This window comes from Chelonoidis abingdonii, chromosome 4, assembly GCF_003597395.2.
Source record: "Chelonoidis abingdonii isolate Lonesome George chromosome 4, CheloAbing_2.0, whole genome shotgun sequence".
Lineage (NCBI taxonomy): Eukaryota > Metazoa > Chordata > Testudines > Testudinidae > Chelonoidis > Chelonoidis abingdonii.
Genome location: NC_133772.1, coordinates 94,360,901 through 94,383,844, shown reverse-complemented (window position 1 = coordinate 94,383,844; position 22,944 = coordinate 94,360,901). Strand labels below are relative to the sequence as shown.

The 22,944-nt window shown below is 41.0% G+C and overlaps 2 protein-coding genes across 2 annotated transcripts in view; one reads left to right on the top strand and one right to left on the bottom strand.

Annotated features, from left to right (window-relative positions):
- AVEN (apoptosis and caspase activation inhibitor) overlaps positions 1 to 13,931 on the bottom strand; it is a 213,441-nt gene extending 199,510 nt beyond the window's left edge. The window contains exon 1 of the mRNA XM_075065484.1: positions 13,522 to 13,931. Within this exon, the coding sequence (XP_074921585.1) occupies positions 13,522 to 13,761 (240 nt within the window). The 5' untranslated portion in view covers positions 13,762 to 13,931. The remainder of the gene's footprint in view (positions 1 to 13,521) is intronic.
- A 2,331-nt stretch (positions 13,932 to 16,262) lies between these two features.
- CHRM5 (cholinergic receptor muscarinic 5) lies at positions 16,263 to 22,745 on the top strand. Its single transcript, XM_032782697.2, has one exon. The coding sequence runs from the start codon at positions 16,340 to 16,342 to the stop codon at positions 17,918 to 17,920; it is 1,581 nt and encodes a 526-aa protein (XP_032638588.1). The 5' UTR covers positions 16,263 to 16,339; the 3' UTR covers positions 17,921 to 22,745.
- The last annotated feature ends 199 nt before the right edge of the window (positions 22,746 to 22,944 follow it).

Sequence of the window (22,944 nt, the reverse complement as noted above, 5' to 3'; positions counted from 1 at the left end):
GTCTCACAATCCTATACTATCAAAGTTGTTGCAGGATCAGGGCCTAATTGTGCAACTGACTCTGTATGAACAGCCTCTTGTAATCATTCAAAGAAGTCAACAGGGCATCGCTCACATGTAACATGCTGCCCACATAGATCCATTTGAGGATCAGAGCCCCAAACTGTAATTTTCTTTATGGACCACAGTTCTAACAATTGTACTTCGATGTATTCATTTTTAATCCACCTCTTAGGGGCCAGTGATTTTTTGCACTCTTGCTAAAGATTGCTGTTAAGGAGAAAGAAAAAGGAAGTATATCATCACTTCAGTTTCAGTTACTTCCGTGAGCTCCCATTGTTGCTATGAATTAATAGGGACAGGAATAAGTTGAAGAACTCAAAGCAGCAGTAACCGTGATACATCCCCAAAAGAGAATATGGGTAAAGATACAACGTTCAGGCAGTAAGAATCAGCTGAAAGCAAAGCAACATGTTGGCAACATAAGAGAAGTAGCCCAGGGACAGTTATGACCCAGAATCTCAATCTCTCATCCCTGTGCAATCCTACAAATCAAAAAAGTCTGGCCACCCCAGGGTTAAAGAGAATCTTTCTATAGCTATCCTCTGGGGAAAGGCAGGAATAGAAGCAGAACTCCAGTAACCTTGAGGCAAGGTTCTCACACACTCCACTGAATGTACCAATTTCACTGGCAAGGTTCTGTTATTAAGGTCTACCAACAGAAACACTGAAGCCTCATTCTTATATCAGGTGGCATTTTTAAAGCAATAAATAAGAAGACAGACGCACATACAAATGCAAAGGAATACCATACGTAAAAGTGGAGGGGAAAAACTGGGAGCCCCTCATTCCATAGGACAGACTTATACAGGCATGAATTACTTTGCTCTTTTTAAAACAGTCAGAAATATTCATTCCAGTATTTCTCATGGGGTCCTACTAAGGACTACTAAAGAACAACATGATTAGATTATGTAGGGCTGAAAAGCAATAATACTGTTCCCATCACTCGTTTACTTTTGTGAGGAAATGGAAGCAATCTCACATTAGCAGTCCATTTACACAGAACTATGAACCCACTTAAAATTCCCAGGATGAAAAATAAGACTGATTTTTAGCCAAATTAGAATATTCTAGGATAAAGATTTCTGAACCACCAGAACGTACAACTTTTGCTAACCATTCTACAAAGTTAGTTTTCTGTTCCCTTAGCATGACTACTGACAAAATCTCATTTGGCTTACTTGAATAGTTCCATGGACTTCACTGGGGGTGACTACAGGTGAATAAGGCAAGCAAGTTTCCCCTGGTCCTTGTACAGGTAATATTCCTACTGAGTTTTTCCTGTGGTAATGATTGCAGCTACAGTCCCTAAGAATCCAGCTGAAGATGATCATTCAAATTTTGGTCTGTTGCACACTATGGAAAATACCACAAAGTGAGATGAGAAATATATTCCCACATTGCTTCAAAACATAAAAACACTTACCTATACACTATTTATTTTAAATGGTCAACTATCACCTATTTCTGAATAACTACGGCAGTCATGCACACAAATACAGGATATGATCAGCATAAAACAGAAAGGTTAGACTACCTACCCCACCTACTGTTCATGACTAATGCTGTTTCCTTGGCAGTCAGAATGCTGTATTTTAAGCTGAGTAGTACAGAAAAATGGTATAATGCCAAATTCTCTGACCTTTAATTCTATTCTCTCAACTTACACTTATTTTTTCTAATGAAATGTGCTGTTAAGTTCTTGTAAGAAGTCTTGGAATGAAGTTCTCTTAAATACTTAAAACAAGTATCAATATACAGTTTCTTCCAAATAATGCCCCCCTTTATAATATAAATTGAAGAGTGTTAATGGTTTATATAAAATCCTTCAAAATAATTTTCCCTCTTTTAGAGTTAAAAATATAGGCAACTTAAATGAGGACACCTTTAAAAGTTCCCAGGATTTCAGGATGCCCTCTAAGCATATCTGCTTATAAATTAAAGAAACTACTAGAGATACCCTGGGAGAAATACAGAGGCAAAACTGTTCAGAACAGCAGAAGCAAGATAGTAGAAGTGCAAAGACAGAACCAAAGATGTTAAAGGGGGAGGAGGGAGAATAACTTTTCTTTCTTGGATTAGAAAAAGACTATGTGATGGACTGACAGCAGTTCTGTAATAATTTATTAATACTGTATGTTGACATGTTATTGGGATCTTCACTGTATGACTATATTGGGTTAAAGGTTGTTCGGAAAATAAGCAGAATGGGAAAACAATGACTTAAAATAAGCCACCTGTGGTAAATGCTTGAGGGCTGTTACAGCACAATGGCAGAGCCATTCACTCTGAAGAGACTGGTTCAACTTCCTATGCAGCCTTCCAAATTGGTGTGGACAAGCAGGGGAAAAAAAACAGGAACAGACAAGGACAAGACATCTCTGGCTGGATAAAGAGAGATTCTCTTTCTGGAGAGAGGCTGTTTTGGGGGAGCAATTCAGACTGACAGAGGTAAGAACTTAACAGCTGCCTAGATTAGCATTCCCTGAAGATAAGTCTATAGGTAAGATAGACGTGTGTAGACTGCTGTTTAAAAATCCTTTATCTCTAAATGCTTTGTCCAACTGTTAACATTAAACAAAACTTTGCTTTTAAGAAGGCTGTTTGGACACAATATGACTGGTCATAGGCTCCCAAAGGAAAGAGCTATAGGTGCCAAAGCTAGTAGACTCGTTTACTAAGAAAATCTGTAGCCAGTGGCCCAATGTAAAGGCATAAGGCCTGACACCTGATGGAGTGCACTCAGAGACTCCTAGGCCTGGTCTACACTATGCGTTTAAACCAAATTTAGCAGCATTAAACCGATTTAACCATGCACCTGCCCACAGAACGAAGCCCTTTATATCGATATAAAAGGCTCTTTAAACTGATTTTCTGTACTCCTCCACGACGAGGAGAGTAGCACTGAAATTGGTATTGCCGTATCGGATTAGAGCTAGTGTGGCCGCAAATAGACAGTATTGGCCTCCGGGCGGTATCCCACAGTGCACCATTGTGACCGCTCTGGAAAGCGATCTGAGCTCGGATGCACTGGCCAGGTAGACAGGAAAAGCCCCGCGAACTTTTGAATTTCATTTCCTGTTTGCCCAGCATGGAGCTCTGATCAGCACGGGTGGCGATGCAGTCCCAAATCCAAAAAGAGCTCCAGCATGGACCATACTGGAGATACTGGATCTGATCGCTGTAGATACTGGATGTCTGATCGCTGTATGGGGAGACAAATCTGTTCTACCAGAGCTCTGTTACAGAAGACGAAAATGCCAAAGCATTTGAAAAAATCTCCAGGGGCTATGATAACCAGCCTTGCTGTGGCACCAGCACAGTGCTGTGTGACAAGCGTAACGGAAAGCCAAAGAATCAAACGGATGCTCATGGAGGAGGAGGCGGTACTGAGGACTCCAGCTATCCCACAGTCCCCGAAAAAGCATTTGCATTCTTTGGCTGAAGCTCCAGTGCTGAAAGGGTCAAAAACATTTCCAGGTGGTTTCAGGGTATATCTCTTCAATTGAACACCCTTCCCCTCCCCCCAAAAGAAAGAAAAAAAAACGTCTTCGCCTTTTTCAATGTCACCACTATGTCTACTCCATGCGTGCTGGTAGACGGGTGCTGCAGGCACTGAAGCACCAGCTCTCCCCCTTCCCGGTGGCAGACGGTACACTGCGTAAATATGACTGCTATCTATCATCATCCAGCAAGTCTGTGAGTGGCTCCTGGCTGCGCCGGTAAAAAATAGAATGACTCCAGTCATTCCCGGGCAGATGGTACAGAACGGCTGGTAACGTCTTCATCATAGCAACTGAGGCTGAGCTCTATCAGCCCCCCCCACCACACAAACACACACAATGCTGGACTGATCTGGCTTCATGTCTTAAAGAAAGATTCTGTCCTGCCTGGACTATCATAGCAGCAGGAGCTGCCTCTCCTCATTCTATCTCACTAACAAGTCAGTGTTTCTTATTCCTGCATTCTTTATTACTTCATCACACAAATGGGGACACTGCCACAGTAGCCCAGAAGGGTGGGGGAGGAGGGAAGCAACGGATGGGGTTGTTGCAGGGCACCACCCCCTAGAATGGCATGCAGCTCATCATTTCTGCAGGATCTCTGGGCTCTGACACGGAGCGAGCGCACTCTCTGGTTCTCCAGTACACTTGCCCCATATTCTAGCAGGACTGATTCTATTTTTAGACAAAACATAAAGAAGGAGAACAACCCGGGAGGAGTCACTCCCATTTTGTCCATTCGCCCCTGGAACCTCACAGCAAGGCTCCACAGGAACCACTCCATGACAGCAGCAGGAACGTACAGAACAAGCTGATAACCATCATCTCATCGCCAAGTACAGAATGGCAAGATGGCAATAGGGAAGTAACCATCTCTGCTACCTTGCAAAGGGCAAATGATGCTGCGTGTACACTGGGCAGTACCATGTCTTCTGGATCAGCAGCATCCAGTAACACATACGGTGACAGTGACAGGGGCAAAAACGGGCTCCAATGGTTGCCATGCTATGGTGTTGCCCAGGGCAATCCAGGAAAAAGGGCGCAAAATGACATTGTCGCTGCATTTGCTTACGGAGGAAGGTATGAGTGACATTTACCCCAGAATCACCCACGACAGCTGTTTTGCATTGACACTGTTTTTGCATTGGGATCTCAACCCAGAATTCCAATGGGTGGGGGAGACTGCAGGAACTATGGGATAGCTACGGGATAGCTACCCACAGTGCAACACTCCAGAAATCAACGCTAGCCTTGGTACATGGACACACACCGCCAAATTAATGTGCTTAGTGTGGCGTGCACTCGACTTTATACAATCTGTTTTACAAAATCGGTTTATGTAAAATCGGAATAATCCCGTAGTGTAGACGTACCCCTAGCAAGGGGACAAAGGTGCAGTTAGTCCTGTAACTGTGATAGAGTAGTCATCTGATTAGTTGCAATGCAGCAGAGAGAAATTAATATAAAAATCGATTTTATGATTTGTAAGTTCTTTAATTAATATTGAAGGGAACTATTCAATATTTCTTACCAAGGCACAACTTCTACTGACTTCATGTATGTATATTTTATATTCCTATTAAGAGTTTTTGCTGAATAGAAGCATCACTTAATATGGGCCCAATTCTGCAGTACTATTTGTGTGAGCAGTCCTTCTGGCTAGTACAAAGACTCTAAGAGCAAAATATACCATATGCCACCCTCCACCTCCTGTTCACAGTGACTGCAAGGTTAGTGAAGCAAAAGTATTGATCAAGCTACAGAAGGTTCAAGTCAAGTTTTATTGACTAGACAAAATTTACCTTAGGCTGATAACATTAGATATTAATTTAGACCAATGTTATATCTTTAAATAAAATACACAGAGATAATGAAGTTCCAGTCTGAGAGTGAAGGGATTTGATGCCATCAAGAGTCTAACCACAGGGAAGGGAGTAAGAAAGCAAGCAACAGATCTATCCATTCAGCTTCCACCATTCAGAACAGAAAAAATGCACTCTGACCTCTTCCTAGCTGCCAGAAAAGAAAAGTCACAACAGACCAAGTACTTCCAGCTACACTGAAGCAGCAGGCTTCACAAAACATGTCTGATGTGTCACTCAGCAGTGAGAAAAAGATATGGAAATTAGAAAGCACACTACATTATGTTACAAATGTAATGCCTTCTAATTCTATATTTTTTGTCAAGCCCTAAAGCTTTTTGATGCTGCCTGAGGAGCATTCAGTCAAGATAATTATCAAAAGAAAACTATATATCATTTATTCAGAGTTTCAGAAAGGATTTGCTTTTTTCTGTATAGGCAGACTATGACAAAGATAAAAACAGAAAAACTTCATGGTAGAACATGGAATAAAATACAAAAAACTGTCTAGAATATTAAGATAAAGGACTTATACAGGATAAAAATGGAGACAAACATTATGCTGGGTTCACAGAAAAATTAGTACTTGAAGCACTATAATTTCTAATTTACAAACAGAAAGGAAAAAGTAACTGCAAATGTGTTCCATTTATTTTTAACATAAATTGGATGGTTTAATAGAGCAAGCAACATAGAATTATCCAATATGACCCACACCTGCAATAAAATATGACATTTGGCAAACAAACTGCTCCAGAGCCTGTCTCAACCATTTGGTTGTCAGTCCCCTTTTTTCCCCCCTCCCCAAGGAAGAATGTCAGATGTTAGAACACCATGAGAAACAGTGTGACTAACTTGAGTGATTCTAGGCTTATTTTCTAAAAGAATGACACAGCAATTGTGTCAGTTCCTTAATAAAGTGTCCAGATACTTCAGAGAGGTGCATGGATAATATATAAACCAGATTTTTTAAAAAAGAAAAGAAAAACTGATCAAAATACTTTTTAAAAAAAACACATCAATGTTTGAGATGTAAATCAGTTACACAAATATATATATTATAGACATAAAATTAACAAAATACATTTATTTTAAAACTAAATATTTTAAAGTTATTTTCTCCTTTACTATCCTAGAGTTCAAGTTGCAAGTTTCTCTTGCAAGCCTGGACAAAAAACATGCTTCTCTGATGCCTCTGATACCATCAAAGCCTCCAAGGGAAAAGCAGAATCCTGAACTTCAGATCTCAAAAGTTAAAATGTTTCCATTCTAATAACATGTCTACACACAGGAGACTATACCAGCATGACTATATCACACTAACTGTGTTGGCATAACCCGCTAGTATGGCTGAAGCCAACACAAATGGAAGGGAGTTTTCCATCAGTGTAGGAATACCACCTCCCCCAACAACAGTAGCTAGAGTGATCGAAGCATACTTCAACCAACTTAACTGCATCTACACTTGGGATTAAGTTGGCACAGCTATATCGGTCAGGCTTGTGGATTTTTCACACCCCTGAGCAATGTAGCTACATCGATTTAAACTTTACGTCTAGACCAGGGGTAGGCAACCTATGGCACGCGTGCCAAAGGCGGCACATGAGCTGATTTTCAGTGGCACTCACACTGCCCGGGTCCTGGTCACCACTTTGGAGGGCTCTGTATTTTAATTTAATTTTAAATGAAGATTCTTAAATATTTAAAAAAAAACTTTATTTATTTTACATACAATTGTTCAGTTATATATTATAAACTTTTATAGAAAGAGACCTAAAAATGTTAAAATGTATTACTGGCACGCGAAACCTTAAATTAGAGTGAATAAATGAAGACTCGGCACACCACTTCTGAAAGGTTGCCAACCTCTAATCTAGACGAAGCCTCAGTTGCTTTTGGTACAGAGATTTACTAGAAACTAACACAAAACATCTGTTGCGGGTCAACCTACACTGAAACTTGATCTACATTTAAAAGTTACGTTGGCATAGCTGTGTTTTCCACACCCCTGACAAAAACACCCCACTCACTGACACAGCTATGCCAACAAAAAACCCAGTATAAACACTGCTATGCTGACAGAGGACCGCTTCTGTCAATATAGGTATCATCATCTGTGGAGGTGATGTTCCCACACCAAAAGAAAAACTCCTTCTGTTGATGTAGGTTGTGTCTACAATAGGGGGCTATATCAATTTGGCTATGCTGGTATAGGCTCTGTGACACAGACATACCCTGAGGACTTCTCTACACAGGTCCATTCAGGAAAGTTAACTTTACAACTTGTTAATTCATCTTATTACACATAAATTAAAGTGCATTAAAATCCTGTGTGGATGCTCTCATTCAGAGGATTAAACCACAGCAAATTAAGGATTTGTCTTTGGAAAAAAAAACAAAAAAACTCAATCCTGAATAACTCCATGTGTAGATACTTATGCCAGAATAAGGGTATGTGGCAGCGCTTTAACGTGGCTGTGTAGTCACAGCTTCAGCGCTGTAATAAAACCACCTCTGCAAGGGAAACAGCTTCCAGCACTGTAGTATTATCTACACTGCCACTTTACAGCGCTGAAACTTGCATCACTGAGAGGGGTGTTTTTTCACACTGCAACAGCACTTTAATGTTCCTGTGTAGTTGTGGCACCAGCGCTGGGAGAGAAAATGCTGCAAAAACCCACCCCCGAGAGGATAAGCTACACTCGCTGGGAGCACGGCTACCAGCACTGGTTCACTGTCTACACTGACACTTTACAACGCTGAAACTTGAGGCACTCAAGGGGGTGTTTTTTCACACCCCAGAGCGAGAAAGTTGCAGTGCTGTAAAGTGGCAATGTAGACAAGGCCTAAGGGTATGTCTACACTGGAAACTTCAAAGCACTGCCACAGGAACGCTCCCATAGCAGCGCTTTGAAATGCAAGTGCTGAGAGAGAGCTCTCTCAGACTTCCTGGTAATCCACCTCCATGAAGGGATTAGCTCCGAGAGCTGGAAGTGTGGCTCCCAGTGCTCAGAGCCTGTCTACACTAGCGCTTTAAAGCACTCAGACTTGCTGTGCTCAGACAGGTGATTTTTCACAACTCTGAGCCAGCAAGTTAAGGGCGCTATAAAATGTAAGTATAGACAAGTCCTAACTTTCAAATGTAGACAAGCCCTTAGGCCATTTTACTTCTGAATTAGAGCATCCACAGAGAGGTTTAATGTGCTTTATGTGCATCAACTTCACACCATATGTCAATTGGTCTTAAATTTCCTGAATGTCCCACGTAGACAAGCCTAGAGACTAACCATGCCTAATCAATGAAAGACACAGTGTGGGGCACCAGTGTTTTAATATGGTTTTTGTTTGCATTTCAGACAGGAAAACATTATTACAAAACAGTGTTAGAGATTTACATTACAGTTTAAGGACCTGCTTACATGGGGAAATAGCCCAGAATCAGCTATTCCACAAAAGTTCCCCTTGTAGACACTCCTTCTGAACAAAGAGAACCTTCAAGCCATGTCTACACAGGGACACTCAGCAAACTTAAGATGAATCTACTAATAGTGTGACATCAGTGCTCATAAGTTAAAGCATCTTAAACCTCCATGTGGCTGCTCTCATTCAGAAGTGAAGTGATTTAAATAGTTGCACTTTAACTTTATTGACGCCACTCCTTTACTTGATTCACCTTAAGTTTCCTGAGTGTCCCCTCACAAATAAGTAGAACAAGACTGTCCACATGGGGGATTAGTACAGAATAGCTGTTGCATTGAAATTCACATCCTTCCTTACCTTCTTATCCCTCCTTTGCAAGCACTTTCCCCTGTATACAAACCCTATCGTGGTGCAGTTATCTTTGTTATAGTCTCTGCAGTAGATGTCAAAAAGCTTTAGGACTTTGCCTCCTATTTCATGTTTGTTGTCATTAGGCCTTCACAGGTATAGCTTTCCAGCCATGCAGATCAGACTGTATGAATGGCTCCAATATTCATAACAATTAACACTCTGTGAATGTTTGTTATCCCCATCAATGCTAATATCCACCACAGAATGGAAAACTGAATTTTGGACCTTGACAGAATTAGTGGGCCTTTACAGATTTCAAAAGTGGCACAGCTGGTTATATAAGCATTAAGTGAGGGCAAGGACTCTAGCGGCTTAATGTTCTCCATCTTCTAATAATTAAGATGTTAAAAGCATATAACATTGTGACTAAATAACAGTTTAAGTCAATCCAGCTGACTAATTACATTACTGATAATATAGCAAGTGATTAAATGCTGCATGCTAATGGCTACAAAAGCAGATTTTACATGTTTCTCAGCATATAAAACAATTTTGTTCATAAAAGTGTGCTTTATTATAGGTTTACTGAATTGCTGGTCTCTGTTTGCCTGTAATTTTATTTGCATTTCATCTGCATGGAAGTAGGCTGAGCAGACCAAAAATCTGACTTTAATTTAATTTGACATAATCTTAATAGATCTCATCTAGGTTTACCATAATTGCAGGCATAATACAACAGAGACTTCAGGGATTCAAATATCAAATAGCTTACCTTCAATAGTTTTCTAAGCAAGGGATTTATGTTCTGACTTTGTGATGTATTTTTAAACTCTGTGTAAGAATACAAGTCTGAAATTATTTTTAAGGAACATCAGGTAGTTCAGGTTCAAGATCTACCGTGTTAAAATGGTTCTAATCCTAACAGGAAAGCTCTCTCACAATGCCTGACCAGGACCAGGATGGTTGGAATGGAGAGTACAGTCTTCTCTCCCCAGGGCTCCTCCATGGGCCCTAAGGAGCATCTAGAGTGACCTGGTGGGAGCAGAAGGGATTGGAGGAGGCATATATTCCTAGTACTTCTGTGGATTCTAGCAAACTAAGACCGAACAGGGCAAGATCTTCCCTTCCCACAAGTCCCAGGGAGCTACAGGAGCTGGTTGAAGGATCAGGCCTGGCTCGAGGTCTTCAAAGTACCCAAAAGGGAACTGCAAGTTCCAAGCACATAGGCAGTGAAATTACAGAATAGCTCTGGGAGCACTGTTTCTGCTGTTGGTGCTATCACACGATCCATCTCAGTCCCATTGGCACTGACGTAACAGAATAACATAGAGGATACTGACAGTGGTTAGTCTTGCTGGAAGTAAGTCTAATCCAAACTACAGTTGGCACACACATACACCATTGGGAGTACTTCTGTGAGCAAATATAAGGTGTGTTAGGAGAGCGCACCATGGTTAACACTGAATTTCTCTACTGAAGACAAAGCCTTAGGCCACAGCTACGCTACGGTGGCACATCTACAGCGCTGTAGTGGAGATGCTTCCTCCATTGACAGAAGGGGTTTTTCCATCCATGTAGTTAGTTCACCTCTCCAAAAGGTGGTAGCTAGGTTGACGGAAGCTGTGTCTGCATCTGGGGTTCAGTCAATTTAACAATGGCACTCAAAGCGTGAAATTTTTCACAGCCGTGAGTGACACAGCAAGGTCAATCTAATTTTTAAGTGCAGACCATGCCTTACTGTTAAACACTACCTTAAAGAGCCTGGGGAAGACATTGAGGACTACTGGGCTCTTAAAAGACACTGTTCACTATATTCTCAGCCATGGATAAGGGTGATGTCATCATGCTAGTGCACTTGATACAAAGTATAACTATCAATAAAATAGTGAAAATATTGTCAAATGCACTAAGTAAACAAACTGAGAAAACAGAGAACTAAGAAACTCTCTCTGTTCTCTTAGTTATAGTAAACCTTCAGGGGCTACTTCCAAAAATATCACGTTAAAATTTTCACACAGAAATGTGATTTTAGGTTGACTGTTCCCTTTTAAAGTTAGAAAAATTGTCTGTAAATAATCAACTATATATATATATATCCAGATACAAAAGTAATACAAAGGTTGAAATTGTTATTTAAAGGCCACACACATGCATGCGCTCACACATCTCCCACACACAAATAGCTTCAACTAACTGAATTAAATAAATTTTGCAAGTGCTTTCCCCTGTAGACAAGCCCTATCATGGGGCAGTTATCTTTGTTATATTCTCTGCGGTAGATGTCAAAACGCTTTAGGACTTTACCTCCTATTTCATGTTGTCTGTACTCTTGGAGGATCCAGCACAAAATAAGCCAAAGCTATCGGTTCTCTCAATTATTGCATGTTGTCTAAACAGATAGCTAAGGGTTAATGTTTCTTTTGCCTGTAAAGGGTTAACAAAGGGAACCAAACACCTGACCAGAGGACCAATCAGGAAACCGGATTTTTCAAAGCTTAGGGAGGGAATTTTTGGGTGTGTCTCCTTTTGTCTGTGTTTTCTGTTCTGTGCTCTCTCAGCTATGAGAGTGATTTCTATCTCCAGGCTTTTCTAATCTTCTGTTTCCAAGTGTAAGTACAAAAGGTAGAAGACAATAGGTTTTTTTGTATTGTTTTTGATATTTCACATGTGTGTAGGTTGCTGGAATGTTTTAAATTGTATATCTTTTTGAATAAAGGTTTATTCATTTTCTTGTTAAGCAATTGACCTGTATTTTGCAACCTTTGATACAGAGAACATTTTATGTCTTTTTCTTTTCTTTTTTTTTATATAAAGCTTTCTTTTTTAAACCTGTTTGAGTTTTTCTCTGGTTAAGGCTAAGGAACGAAGGGAGGGGAATCTCTTTGTGTTAGATTGACTAGGTTTTGAATCTGCATAGCCTCTGGGTGAGGGGGAGAGACACTTAATCTTCTGGTTTGTGTTTAAAGGAATTGAAGCAGGGAAATCTCCTAGGTACCAGGGCGGGAAAATCTGGGGGAGGTAATGAGGGGGAAGGGAAGTGGGTTTCCCTTTGTTGTGAGACTCAGGGCATCTGAGTCTTGGGGTCCCCCAGGGAAGATTTTGGGGAGACCAGAGTGAGGCAGGCACTGTAATTCCTGTCTGGTGGCAGTGCTATCAGATCCAAGCTGGTAATTTAAGCTTGGAGGGTTTATGCTAGGCACCCACATTTTGGACGCTAAGGTTCAGAATTGGGATTTATGCTTATGACACAGGTACTGCACAGTGCTTTTATTCCACCTGCATTTGTATGCTCCAGGGTTGAAAACAAAACTTAATATTCAAAATAGAAAGTCTAGTCATTTTAATATATGTATCACCATGGAAGTTTATACTGTATACAAATGAAATTATTAGTGAATACATTTTAAGTAATGGCACCAACCAAGAATTTCATTTTATACTTTAAGGCCCTGATTCTGCACAAAGATCCATTTGTGTGTTACACTGCAGGACTGGGGTTAAGGCCATATACCAGCATAAGCAATGGATGACCCTAACACAGGTGATACACCAGCTGACACCAACATTTTAAATCATCACATCATCTAAGTGCTCAGAGTGTAATCAGAAACCTGATAGAAGCAGATGCTCTATCTACACCTGGCTTCCCAGGGTACCAGAATACTAGCGTAGCCAGGGGCTCACTCACAATTTAACTAGGAGATTAACCAGACAGCATGATGAAGAACCACAGTATAAGAACCAGAAATACTGAACCATTGATCCCAAAATTACAGCACAACGTCATAAGCGGAATTTACGTAAAAGGAGTGGGTGACGTGCAATACGCCAGGGAGGGCAAAATGTCCTCGCAGCCTCTGCAGCTAATCACTGGTGCCAGTATAATTGGTGCCTCCCTCCTCCCACTCTGCCAAACAAACGTGTTCTTGAAAGCGGCACTTTCCAGCGTCACACTACAGATGGATTCACGCCACGAAATCCAAATCTGCATTTCATGCGGTGCACAGTGTGTCCCCTCCCCGCAGTCTCAGTCACAAAACACGCTCGGGGGAGTGCAGCCGCGGGCTCGGCTCGCGACCACCGCCGGGGTAATTTTCAAACCCAGCACTGCTGGGAAGAGGGGGGTGCTACGCATCCCCTTCTGCAAGGGGCCCCTCGCAGCCCAGCCTGCAGCTGGGGGCGCAGCAGTGTCTAGTCAGCGAGGAGGGCGCGTCCTGGGAAGGGAGCAGCAGGCAGGGGCCGAGCGGGGCCTTTGCCTGCTGTGGTAGCTGCAGCAGCTCGTTCCCGGGGCGGACTAGGCCGCGGTATCTGCTCCCTCTTACCCGCCTGTGGTAGCGAGCAGGGAGGGGAGACGCTGCCCCCCTGCCCCGGGGGTCTCGCCTGCCTCGGCCCCCGCCTCCTCCGTGCCCATGAGCGCCGCCTCTTCCGCGGCCCCCGCCTCCTCGGCTGGGTCCGTCCCCGCCGCCTTCCGCTGCTCTGTCCCCGCCACCGGGCCTCCTCCTGCCCTGCCTGTAGCCTCCCCGCCGGGGCCGGCCGCCGCCTCCACCGCGCTCCGCCTGCATGGTCCGGCAGCTCCTCTCCTCCGCCGCGTGTGCAGCCGAGAGCCGGCCTGGCCAGTGCCGCGCCGGTCCCCGCCTCCGGAAACAGCCACCGGGCAGGCCCGAAAGAGAGGGCGCCTGGTCCGCTCCCACCGGGACGGGGCAACGGTCCAGCCCCTCAAATCCTTCCCAACAACAGCAACACGTGCGCAACACCGCATAGCACAAGCGGCCCTCACAACCACGGTGACCCCCACACACAATCACCCCTCGCAGCCAGTGACACCCCCCCAAAAATAACCACCCTGAGCCCAGCACTGGCCAACACAACCACACCAAACCCCTCACAACCACAGTGATTCCTGAACAACTCATCCATGCCAAGCCCCTCGCAACCACAGTGACCTCTACACAACATAATCACAGACGTATTGGAGCATGAGCTTTCGTGGGTGAATACCCGCTCCGTCGGATGCATGCATTCACCCAGGAAAGTTCATGCTCCAATACCTCTGGAGTTAGGTTGGGGCTATTGATGTACCTTTTCCCTCTCTACCACCACACTTTGCAGCATTATGTGCCCTTAGGGATGCACGAAAGGAGCAGCCTCAGTGCTTGTTGAGCACAGACACTACAATTATGAATGGCCATTGTGTAGACTGTGCAAGGTGAGAAGGTTCCTTGTAGTTCAAAACCAGAACAATTTTACTAGTGTCCTAAATACAAGCAACCAAATTCATCCCTGGAATAACACCATTAACTACAATGAGCATTATTTCATGAATTAATATTACGCACAGTTTTATTTCAAAAGTATAAAATAGACTTTAAAAAGATAGTGCTCACAACATTTTTATTTATCCCCTCCTCAAAGTACAGGTTACCACCACCCCGGGATATAGATGGGCAGTATTGGTGCTAAATTGCTCAAAGTAATGCAAATATTAAGAGCATTTCAACATTACAACAGACTGTTATTTCATGGAACCTATGTATGCAACACCTGTGCCCCGCTTTGAAAATGTGTATTTCATCTGAGAATTATGCTGTTGAATATCAAGTATCGGAGGGGTAGCCGTGATAGTCTGGATCTGCAAAAGCAGCAAAGAGTCCTGTGGCACCTTATAGACTAACAGATGTATTGGAGCATGAGCTTTCATGGGTGAATATCCACTTCATCAGATGCATGTGGTATTCACCCACAAAAGCTCATGCTCCAATACACCTGTAAGTCTATAAGGTGCCACAGAACTCTTTGCTGCTGTTGAATATAAAACACATGGCGATGTGTAATAGTTTGTTGTGTATTTTTGCAGCGTGCCCCAAACCTACTAGTACAATTTATTTATTTGTTATGATTAAATCCACCAGTATAAAGCCTGAGTATTTGAACTATATGCAGATAGAGTGCAGAGTGACTGGGGACCCACAAGCCAGTGCCATGGTGCAAGGCAGCTGTGTAGCCCTTCCCTGCAGCCACTATTCCAGCCAGCCCATAGTATTCTGTACTATTTCTCCCATATTTGGCTTGAGTTACTAGTCTTTTAAATAGAGGGAAGGAGGAGGCAGGGCGTGAAGTATCTTGAACCACTAATTGTTTACTTAGAGCAGAGAAGTTGCTACTACAGAGCAACTCCTCTTTTAGTCTTCTCTTGCCCAGACCAGAATCAGTTGTCCTCCTGACTCCCCTCCAACCTAGCCATCTCCTTTCTACGTGCAGTCTAACCTTCTTCCCCTCTCTACCAAAATCTAGTGACTGCTCTCTTCTCTCTCACCAAATCCCTCAACCACACAACCTGTCTTCTATCTAGCTCTTTAACCTAAGCCCTGGCACCCCCAAACCTCTTTTCACCAATACTCCCCGTGTGTCTCCCCAAGCTCCTCTAACTACACCTTCCCCTCCTGCCTCCTCCAGACACCCTCAACTCACCACTCCCACTGCTACCCTCAGTTCTCCTGATGGTTCCCCAAACACTGGCTTCTTCACAGAATCTTCCTAATTTGTTTTTAAACTGTTGGCAATTTATGATGCATAGTGCACTACGTTCAAAAGGGAACACTGTGAATCCCTATTCTCATTGTTTTGTGAATCTTTAAATGTTTGTGCATCGAAGAACATGTTCTGTACTCTACTAAAATATTCAGCAGATAAGGGGTGACAAAACTGAATACTTTATGAAACAGTAGTTATTTTGGCTGCGCTTAGCATTGTTTCAGAATGCTACCACAGCAAAGTTCCCTAAAATGTGTGTTTAATTTATGAGTAGAATGATGGAAATAGCCATCAAAATGCAAAAAAGCATGAAAATAATCTGATTATAATGTTCCATTTACAGCAAAAACAGTCATTTGAACCAATTTGTGTTCTTTAAAACGTTAAAATAACATTTTTACTGATTCTAACATTCTATATAAATATACAATGGCTTAAAATCTTGATATTTTGTGCTAAATAAGTCTGTTGAAAGTCCAGTGCTGTTTAATGAGCTGCACTCTCTCTTTCCCCTTTATTCTTTACAGGTATCTTCAAAAAATATTATCAAGTACAGAAAATATTCTGCAATGACCTTAATATCCTGGTGATAGTACACTACGAACAAGAATGGAAGTAAATTCAACCTTTGTAAACAGTAGTTCTGTTAACCATAAACAGTTAGAAGGGCATAGCCTTTTGGAAGTAATCGCAATTGCCAGTGTCACAGCGATTGTAAGCCTAATAACCATAGTGGGAAACATTCTTGTAATGATATCCTTCAAAGTCAACAGTCAACTCAAAACTGTTAACAATTATTACTTGCTCAGCCTTGCTTGTGCAGACCTCATCATTGGAATATTTTCTATGAATCTTTACACATCATATATACTAATAGGCCATTGGTCTCTTGGAAGTCTGGCATGTGATCTGTGGCTAGCATTGGACTATGTAGCTAGCAATGCCTCAGTAATGAACTTGCTAGTTATCAGTTTTGATCGATACTTTTCCATCACAAGACCTCTAACCTACAGGGCTAAGCGCACACCCAGAAGGGCTGGCATTATGATTGGTCTAGCTTGGTTAATTTCCTTTATTCTGTGGGCACCACCAATCTTATGCTGGCAGTATTTTGTGGGGGAACGAACTGTCCCATCTGAAGAATGCCAGATACAATTTTTGTATGAACCCATTATCACCTTCGGTACTGCAATTGCTGCTTTCTACATCCCAGTGTCAGTGATGACTATTTTATATTGCCGTATTTATAAAGAGACTGAGAAACGTACCAAGGACCTTGCTGAACTTCAAGGTTCTGAGTCTGTGACAGAGCTTGAGATGATAAAACCGCAGAAAGCTCTTCTGAAGTCCTGTTTTAGTTGCAAGCAACAAAATTTAGCCAAAAGGGAGAGGTGTCAGGCTTCATGGTCTTCATCCAGTCGAAGCACGTCAGCCACTGCAAAAGTACCCCAAACACCAAATACTTGTAATGATTGGTCTAAAGCAGACCAGCTAACCACCTGCAGCAGCTACGCATCCTCAGAAGAAGAGGACAAACCTGCCAATGATTCAGTTTTTCAAGTAACTTACAAGAGTCCAGCCAAAGATAAGAAAGAAGAGTTTAATGAGGAGGAGAATAAGGAAGTTTTTATCAAAGACCACCCTATGGAAAATGATTTTGAGACCCAGAAATATTTTCTGTCTCCAGCCAAAAGCCAAGCGCAAAAAAGTCCAAAATGTGTGACCTACAAATTCCACTTGGTGGTTAAGGCTGATGGCACCCAGGAAACTAACAATGGTTGCCGAAATGTAAAAATAACTACTTGTTCTGCTGCTTTGTCAAAGGACCCTTCCATCAAAGGCATGGATCCAAATTTAAGTAACCAAATCACTAAAAGGAAAAGAATGGTACTTATAAAGGAGCGCAAAGCAGCCCAGACTTTAAGTGCCATTCTTCTAGCTTTTATCATCACTTGGACTCCCTACAATATAATGGTTTTGGTCTCCACATTTTGTGCAGACTGCATTCCCATAACACTGTGGCACCTTGGATATTGGCTGTGCTATGTGAATAGCACTGTTAACCCTATCTGTTATGCTCTCTGTAACAAAACTTTCAGAAAAACTTTTAAGATGCTACTCTTCTGTCAATGGAAAAAGAAAAAAGTGGAAGAGAAGTTGTACTGGCAGGGCAATATCAAACTGCTATAATTGTAATAGACGATGAGAGGAAAGCATAAAAAGTATGTAGTGACATTGTCCACGCATCGTAAATTGGCTGCGGTTCTTTCTTTTCAAAGTTGCTGCTTTACATGTCTGGGGACAAAAATTCCTGCACAGAAGAGCCACATTTTGCATAATGACAGTCTTGTGCATGGGTTCAAGAGGAAAGCAGCAGCTGCTATGATTGTCTATGAGTGTTTGCAGTCACTCAATGGAACTGCATTACTGTCAACATCTTAGGGGCCTGTGGTGTTCCCTTTCAGCCAGAGAATAAGTAGAGTGAATCACAGACCCCTGGAAATTAGAGATGGATAGACCTGTTAGGTCATCCAGTCCATCTCCCCGCAGTTGCAAGACTGTTTTGCTGTGTATTTTCTACTGTTTTGTCTATTCTAGTTTTATATATTCCTAGCAATGGACCTTGCACTACTTCCCTTGTGACACTATTCCATAGCCTGATGAATGGCACAAGGACCTTTAAAGGTGAAAACAGCAGTGCCCAAAATAAAGCACTGGGGGATCCTTTGGATCCCAAATGGGCAAATCTGTTGAGGGCAAGTGTAATGCTAAGGAAATGTTCTATTGTAGGATAACTTTTCTGAGTGAAGGGAGGGCTCACAGTTGGTGTAATACACAATGTTGTATATTAAGAACCCAATGCCCATACCAAGGCTGTCATACAAGTTAGTATCACCTGGAGACAAGTAGTTAGCAGAAATTTCTGAATTTGTATTTCTTCATATACCAGAAGGTTGTTGTTTTTTTAAAGTCACTCTACCAGTACAAAGTGACGGTGCAAAGCAGAATCTCTTCTTTAACTCCACTACTCCCCACCAGAAAATCTACCTTTAGTTTAATGATCTACAGAACACAGGAAAAGTATAAACTGATATCATGCAGTCATCAATATATCATAAAGTTATTAAAAATACTGAGAAAATTGGTGTTGCTGGTGGATGAAAACAGGATTTTTTGTGACTCAACTCTGATTGTTTCTATATTAATCTTAATATTATTTAGCACTTATGCAGCACTTTTGATCTTCAAAGAACTTTACAAATATTGCCTAATTTGTTTATACGTTTTCTTCAGCCAGATCTTCTGGGCTGGTCGAACTACTGGGCTGGGGGAAAGGTGGCTGTTAACCATATTTGTGGCTCCTGGATTCTGGGGCCAGCATGTGCAGGCCCTGAGCCCAGGTGCAAGTCTGTGCAGGCCCCAAGGGGCTGTTCCAGAAACTGAGGTTTGCTGGGGCCTAAGGATCCCCCAGTAATGCCTCTCCTGAAAGGAAGGGTGTGGTGTTCAATATGGTATTGTGGTTCTGGGCTGCATGGAGGATTCTGTTTGGTAGGAGTCCTCATGTAGATGGATTCACTGTCATTAAGGCCACTTGCAGCACAAAGCTGCTGAAGGGGGGTAATGATCTGGCTCACCACAGTGTAATAAAATCAAGTATCAAAAAACTCAGGAAGAAACAAAGGAAATGGCAACAGAAATTAGAGGTTATAAGAAAAGACTGAGAATAAACAAGTGTTTATAAAAAGATGACAAAATAAAGGTCCCGTAAGGAATTACAAATACTGCACTAGAGATGAGCCAAAGTCACAGTGTTCAGATCTAGATCTATCTAGCCTTTATCAAACTTCAGGGGTATTTGGATCTAGAGTTTTGATTTGGGCCCATCTCCATATTTCATCTCACAATATACTTAACATGATAATATAGTGTGACATGAAATACTTGCACAGTGCAGAGATAATGCAGCAGATTTCGTGCTAGTTATCCTGAATTTATCATTGTTTTCAGTAAAGTTTGTTTTTAGTGGAGTTGGCATATAATTTAGTTAATGGTAATTATCATGAAAGACATTTTTTTTCCATAACTATCCAATTAATTCATGTAAATGACTACTATGTAAGTAATATTTTAAATATTCCTAATTTTCAAAGGGAAAATATATGTCAATGAAAGGCTAGCAATATGTGAAAAATGTATTTTGAATTCAACATGATTGATTTTAAAGTACATTGTATTGTCCCAGATATTTCTGGTACTTTAGCATATGATTATTAAAGGGAAGTATGGGTTTTTATATAGACCCTTTTGTTGATTTACCTCTGTCACCATCCAGAGCTTTTTCTGTGTATAGTGAGTGGCTATTATGGTGGGTTCATCTTATTTTGCATAGGATCAAACACATAAGTAGTGTGTTTGATTCAACACAATATTAATGCGCATATTTGTGACAAAAGCTATAGTAAAGGCAAAATGTGTAAGGCTGTACGAATTCTTGCTAGTTGCAATGTTGTTGCTAAAGTAAAGCATTGGCTTCTACTTCTGAAATTAAATGGGATATTTTTGTTGTCCCTTTTTGGCTTCTGTTAAACAAGAGTGTTTTGTAAATGTTTATGGACTCTGTGCTGAATAGATGTATAAGGTAGATTGTACAGCGATGGATGCAACTATGTCAGTTCAATGTAATTGTGAAATATGTGCTCAAACTATGCTCCTAGCATCTGAGGCATTACAGTACCAAACCACAAGGTACGTTGTAAATACCTGGAATTATATAAAAGAAATATAGGATGTTTATGCTTTCCTGTTATGTAGTATGGTAACATGAACCTCAACAAAACATAATTTAGTAGTTAAGTATACCTTGTTTTCAAGTTCTGTAAAGCTCCATTTTAAACTTAACGTAGACTAAGTTACATTATCTGGATTCCTGTTCTTTTAATGATTTTTTACACCAGGGGTTCTCAAACTGGGGGGTCGTGACCCCTCAAGGGATCACGAGGTTATTACACGGAGCATCGTGAGCTGTAAGCCTCCACCCCAAACCCCGCTTCACATCTAGCATTTATAATAGTGCTAACTATAACAAAAGTGTTTTTAATATATAAGGTGGGTTCACATTCAGAGGTTTGCTGTGTGAAAGGGATCATTAGTACAAAAGTTTGAGAACCACTGCTTTACACAACCATTAATTTTAATAATTGATTATGAACTAGGGACCTTGTGAAGAGGTCTTTTTGGTTAAACTTCTATATCTCTAAGTGAGAGTTCCCCAGTCCAATCGCACATGGATGTTTTGGGGATCTAATCCTTGCTCAAAATAAATGTCATAATTTCCTCTTTCTTTCCATATACTCTCAATCCCTTTCCCCTAAAAAGTATCAAATAAAGTAGTCATGACTCTTCTGTAGATTTCATTCTGTTTGAAGACGCAGACTTGAAAGCTGTTCAGAATTCTAGCATAGACTATCTAATTAAAATGGACGTATATTCACCTTTTTGTGGGAGGAACTCACGATACAGCAGGGCCTAGATTGGGCTCAAAAATCTTTCTTTTGTGGAAAAGTCCTGTTGAATTTAAGAAGGATGAAACCAAAAGAGATCTACAGAAATTATTCTAACTAACATATAGAATTTGATAGAGAATTCTCTTTTCGTTAGAATTTTTAAATCAACCTATAGGATTCAATAGAGAATCATACCCGTGCTATAGGAATCCACAGATTGGTTTAAACATTTTGTAGAAGGAAGATCAATCTCTCTTACATTTTTTAAGATTATTCCACGGGGTCATTTTTGTTTCTCATTTCTTTTATTCAGAGGTAGGTCCAAACTGAGACCTGGATCAGAATGCTGTGAATTTAAGGGGCACATGGTTCTGGATCCAGATGTGAATATATACTTCAAAAAAGATTCCTACTCCAAAAACTTCCATCTCAATCCTCAACTTGCGGGAAAATTCAGATTCTGATCCTATAATAGAACTCAGCATCATGAAAAGGCCTCATTGCCACTTTTAATTACATCTAATCTCAGTATTACTTATTCTGGTCACTTACCAGAAAATTGTGACATTATTTTCTAGCAACATTTGGTACATAACAATTTAAAATTAATTGTACAGGTCAAACTTATTTAATATGTCTAAGAACAAATGTTTCTAAGGATAGTCACACTTGAAGAAGCTTTCTACCTAATACAAGCGAAAAGCAAAAACATCAGTGAGACATGGTAAATGGTTTAAATCTGATAAATGAGAACCCATGATAACAATTAAAGAATCTCATGTAATTCTGGAAAATGTTGTTATTGTCCTAGAGAAAAGTCACTACAAAATTGGGTGCTTTTATTGTGGGAAAGTAGAACTGAACCAAAAACCCATACCCCAAACCCTCAAACTTCAGCAGAGTTTGATGTTTGAACCCAGATTCTGATTTAAACTTTGCAAAAGGCTCCTATCTATATTATGGGCCAGCCAAAACTCTAAATCCAAAATTTCTTCCAATCCATTTGTTCCAGGAGAGTATGGAGTTGATGTAACCTGTTGGATACAATTTATTTGTTAAACAGCTGAAATTCTTCTGAGGTGAATTGAGTTCTGTTCATACTGATAATCTATTCAGAAACTTCTGTCCATGAAAACAATTATCTTAACACTTCCATTGTGTACAGTGAGTTAGATGAATTCATACAGAATACTTCAGGCCATTTAGACTGAGCATCTACTGCAATTAAAAAAAGTGTATGTCCCATAAGTGGTCCAGTCTAATCTATGTGGATTCATTACCACCGTGACTCCTAAGAATTCAAAGGAGCATGTTTAAGCATGTGATACATTTGATGACAAACTTGACATTGTTTTGCCATTTCCTTCACATGTGTATCAATCTGTGGTCACCACACAAAATTCCTGGTAAGGACTTCCATTTTTACAATTCCCAATTCCACTCTAGTACTACACATTAGGCAACCTTAATATATACATATTTAACTGTTCTTTTCAAGAAAAGAAAGCAGGAAATTGTTTGTGTGCATAAGCCATCCATTCATTATGTATTATACATTTTAGCCATTACTGGATCACTTTTCAGTTTTGTGTTTTACCGTGGCATTTGTCACTGGCAATGGTTCAATTTGTGCCAGTTTGTGTGTCCATTGATACTGTAATTTCTAGCGTACATTTTAGAGTTAAATCAGTCTCAGTAAATGACTGGTTT